This window comes from Penaeus vannamei, chromosome 43, assembly GCF_042767895.1.
Source record: "Penaeus vannamei isolate JL-2024 chromosome 43, ASM4276789v1, whole genome shotgun sequence".
Classification (NCBI taxonomy): Eukaryota; Metazoa; Arthropoda; class Malacostraca; order Decapoda; family Penaeidae; genus Penaeus; species Penaeus vannamei.
This window is the reverse complement of record NC_091591.1, coordinates 24,683,437-24,688,436: the sequence shown is the minus strand read 5'-3', so window position 1 is coordinate 24,688,436 and position 5,000 is coordinate 24,683,437. Positions and strand designations below refer to the sequence as shown.

Here is a 5,000-nt window from a genome sequence, read left to right as displayed (position 1 = left end):
GATAATAGCAGGAATAACAATCTTCATTCTCATTATCATCATCATTATTATGACCAACATCAATAATAATAATAACACTAATAATGATGATAACAATATCAAATAATAACAATAATCAAACAATATACATAAATAATCATGGTGACCTACCTCATGCGGACTATGATCATATGACTTCTTGACCATGGGCTGCTGTCGATCAGCCTTCTCATTCCCAGCTTCATTCATGTGAATGATTGATGACACAGATGAACGAGCACGTACGCGTGGCCTCCTGTAAGCACTTGGGTCTTCAAACCTATGGCCTGTTTGTGAGAAAAGAGAAATTAGGTTAATGATTTGGGCTTTGTCATTATACATATAAGACTGTGGTGAGAGGTAGCAGAAAGGCAGCTAAAGAGAAAGTTGTCGAGGAGGGATAGGAAAAGATTTTGATATGATTCTAAGGCTCATTTACAAATCAATTCACATGGTGTGCAAATAGCAAAAGAGCAAAACCTAAACTAATTGAATTTATCTTAATCTAGGCTGTGGAGTGCAAGGCTCCAGCTGGGGATTGTTAGAGTGTCATACTTCAGTCTGTGTCAAATTCTTTTTTCTTATTCTCTTTACCAGATGACATCCTGAATGCTTCTCTTCAAACTTCTCAAAAGAATTAAAACAAATAACTTTTTATCAGAGCTGCACACCACCATGTAGGGTCCAATACAATAAGGTCAAACTCCAGGGGTTAAAAGGGCCATCAAAACATCAAATAAACCTGCCAGAAAAGTGGATACTTTAGCTGTCAAACAATAAGACTGGAAAAACTACTGGCCAACAAGCTGTATCCTGCCCACATTACCTAATGTATTAGCATCCCATGTATTGTCTAAACTCATACATTTTAATTCAACGAAGCTGTGGAATAGACATTATAGAAACTATCCAGTTTAATTGTCTTTCATGTTTCAGGCAGGAGAGCTAGACTGGATAGAAAGATGAGCAAGGGAGAGAAGGGGAGGAGAGACACACAAAGAGGAGAGAGGGAGGGAGAGAAGCTAAAAGAGAGAGATACTAGAGAAATTGCCAGAGGCAAAGGATGAAAGGGAGTAAGGCAAAGAGAGGGTGACAGACTAAGAGAAAGTAACACACAACGGCTAAGACAAAGTAACAAAAAGGTAACAAAAAGATGCAAAAGATGTTTACAAGAATAAAAATAGACAAGTAAAAACAATTATAATATAAAAAAACTCACTTGCAATGTCATCCAAATCGTGTTCCTTGAGATAGTCCACCTCCTCGTGAATGGCCTTGGAAGCATATGTCTGCAGTTCATGCTCGCTTCCAGCATGACGACGCCAGGATGGATCCTCCACAGAGTCGCGACGACGACGGTGGCTTCGCCTGAATGATCAATAATTTATTTTATTATCTCCAGTCTAGTTAAAAGAATAAACAACTTTGCAGTTATGGAGAAGTTAATGATTTCCTTGGCAATCCACAACTATCAACAACTACTGGAAAAAATCTGGTTTATTCACCGACAGTAGAAGACTGATTTCACTTACAATCTACAACTACAGAAGAAGTAAAAATAAATCTAACATATACAATTGGGAGACTAAATAAAGATTCATCTTGCTAGCCCCACTACAGAATAGCTACAAAAATATATACATCTTTTAGAAGTTATAATCAAACTTTTTTTTTTTTACTAATATACTATCTTAGGAACTTGTACAGTTGATTAAACTGATCATGTCTCCTTTCCGGGTGACTTTCAATGGCTTTTGTGTAAAAACTCTATTAGCTTAACTTTTTTCCTTTTCTTTGGGTTTAAATAAAGCAAATCCTCTGTGATCTTAGGGGGAAAATATGTAACATCCTCTAAATAAATAAATGTATATCAAGTACAGTACACAGGCTAACTAGATTATGATAGTATGAAATCATCAAAATTAACAAAATTTAATTGGAATGTATTATGTGAGGAATATTATACTATATACTACAAATAAAAAATATAATACAGCAATTACTATATTATATCATAAAGGCTCATCAAATCTACTATCATCAGTGAGACTTGACCAATCTAATGGGTTTTAGTGTACAAGTCAATATCCAGTACTTCTATTTTTTTTTCTTTTTTGAGCTAAAAGTATTAACAAACAACAAAATCATGCTCATGCTATTCCACACTAATTAACATTAAACTCACTACATCTATGTTATCTAAAGTACCAGAAAACATACATGTAATAAACATCAAATAAAATTAGAAAAAATAAAAATATCCATGTAACTGAAAAGCCAAAATGTTCATACACCTGGTATCATTTTAGCACTAAAAAGTTTTAATGGCAAATAAGTACAAATAAAATGTACAAATCAATTGGAGAATGGCTTATGATGCATACACTGGGATTACAACTATCAAATAAGCAGAGCAACTAAACAGATATTCTATGATAATGGATAAAGGAAATATTTAAAATTTCACTATTTCACTATATAATGTAAATAAACACTATAATGAAGCAGAGTATGTTGCTATGCTACAGTGATACGACAATGTCAAAATTAAGGGTCATATGTCAAAGCACTGTTTTCAGTCTCCAATTTATTGGCTGTGACAAAAACATGTAAAAAAAAAATAAATCTTAAAAAATGCGTATCAACACATTCTTGAAAACAAACGTGTTATTCTCATTCTGATTCATATCTCTCATGTCAAAGCATGTGTTACCTTATCAAATACAAAGTTGGCTTATGCTCAGCAAACGCTGTATCAGGCTGCCAACTGTAAAATTCATAGGCATCACTACATCCAACACCTGAGTGGACCCTCTTATTAAGATGCTGAATTTCATCATTTGTGAAGGTGAATAGAGATTTACAGCAGGGAAAATGTTGTTTTATTGAATAATTCTTTTCTACCCCATAAATATAATGTAATGCAGAGCCTTGTATATAAAATTGGATAAAGATTCACACATGTATAATGTGAATACTAGAGATTTGCTGAGAAAGGACATTCCTTTCTTCTTAGAACAAAATCCTGTCATCTTTTGTAAACTTGTAAACTTATATGATCCATAAGTTCTACTTAAGAGAGTCCTACTACAGAAATATCAACTTTACTAAAATTACTGTAAGTGTTATGTTTTATTTAGTGCAAAACAACTCGGTACTATGATTTACTTTACATTAACAGTCACAGAAAGGTAAGAAAAAAATTGGATTCTCCAATCCACTACAATAATTTTCAAATAAGATATATCAAAACAGTTGATACAATATATATTTTACTCTATGTCAAGATCTTAAAAAATACAGCAAAGCTGTTTCTGAAATAGTGGTAGTACTTAGTATGTACCCACATTACACTTGGAGTACAGTTTATACTACCTCAAGACATTTCTTCTTTTTTCTTTTCTTCTTTTTCCTATCTATTTATAAAAATAGATTAAGCAATGAAACTTACCTCTTCCGAGGAACTTCTTTGTTTTCCAAATCATGGTGCTCTTCTTCACCTGTGTAACAATGATAAATATTAGCATTTCAGCCAACAGTTTGGCACTAGAGTATTTTTTACTCATCTTTATTTTAAAAATAATGGCAACTGTGACATACAAAGAAAATATAATTTTGGAAGTTTCAATACTTTCACTGTGTAATTAAGTGCAACTAACTCTCAATCACTTCACTTCAAATAGTTTAGTGAATCTGACAATTTTTTGTATTATTCAACTATAGGTCTGAAAATTCTCTATTTCAGACCAGCAACAAAGGTACCAATTTCAAAGTATGAGGTGTATATAAGCATGAGAAATTAAACATTATATGCTAAGACTTACTTCACCACTTATTTCCAAGAAAACTGTATGGCTTTTGAAGCCATAATGTGTATTAAGGTAAATCAAAAGAATATATCTATTTTGCAAATAAATAATGTTAGTGGTCACTGGTGTATATATTATACCCTTCAACTGACTGCATGCAATGAATACCAGTGCCTATTAATGAACTATGTCATCAAAGCAATCTATATTATTTCCTCATTCTTCATCAATCATTATATTCTATAGTCTATACTACATACATAATAAAGAAACAAGAAAAATTATCACTTTTATACTTACAGATAAAATTCAAACTTTAGTTATCATAAATAAAAAGATGCAAAATCTTCTATTCTAATAACTGAACCATTAATGCAAACATCAAGCATCACCATGTTATGTTTTTTCTTTTAATCAAAATTTAAAAAATTACTTAGCAAAAAAGTCAGTAAATTCCAGAGATGCATTCCATCACCAAAGTATATATCAAATGCTTTCCAAATAAACAGTGAAAATACGTACCAATTTGCAGGACTTACTACCAATAAACGGTAACCAATATTTTCTAGCTTGAGCCACTTTTAGCCCATATCCTGCGTCTGATTTTTCATTGTAAAAAACAGCACAAAAAAAAGGGGCTCCTGATTCTCTTGTGGAAAAGGATGTGAGGATCAAGGAAGGGGAGGGGGGGAGAAGTAACGGACAAGGAACACGGAAGAATACAAATGGAGGAAAGTTGGGAATGGAGGAACACAAATGGGCAAGCAAGGGGAATGGACGAACACAAATGGGCAAGCAAGGGGAATGGACAAACACAAACAAACAATGGGAATAGATGCACATAAAATGAAGTTGAAGGAGGATGGTACAAACACAGTGCAGCGGACCAGCATGATGTGCACATTTACTCAAAGAAATGGGACAGAAAGCACTGCAAGGAAAACAAAGCAACGGGATCTACAAGGACAAATAGCTCGACAAGCTTTCAATACTGGATGCATATGTGTAAAGAAATATTCTTGTATGTTGTAACATCATGCAAACAGGGAGAATAAAAAGGCAGGGGTAGAAAAAAAATAAAAATAAAAATCAGCTATTGAGCAATCAAAATCAAAATCACTCTTGTCCTTATTGGCAGAAGGGAATGAAGCACAGACACAAAAATTGCCTATC

The 5,000-nt window shown here is 33.3% G+C and overlaps 1 protein-coding gene across 1 annotated transcript in view; it reads right to left on the bottom strand.

The window, feature by feature from the left end:
• Positions 1–5,000, bottom strand: part of Ae2 (Anion exchanger 2) — a gene marked incomplete in the record, with an annotated part of 213,205 nt that overhangs the window by 164,432 nt on the left and 43,773 nt on the right. The window contains 3 exon segments of the mRNA XM_070119078.1: positions 151–305; positions 1,238–1,386; positions 3,470–3,518. Of these exon segments, the coding sequence (XP_069975179.1) occupies positions 151–305; positions 1,238–1,386; positions 3,470–3,518 (353 nt within the window).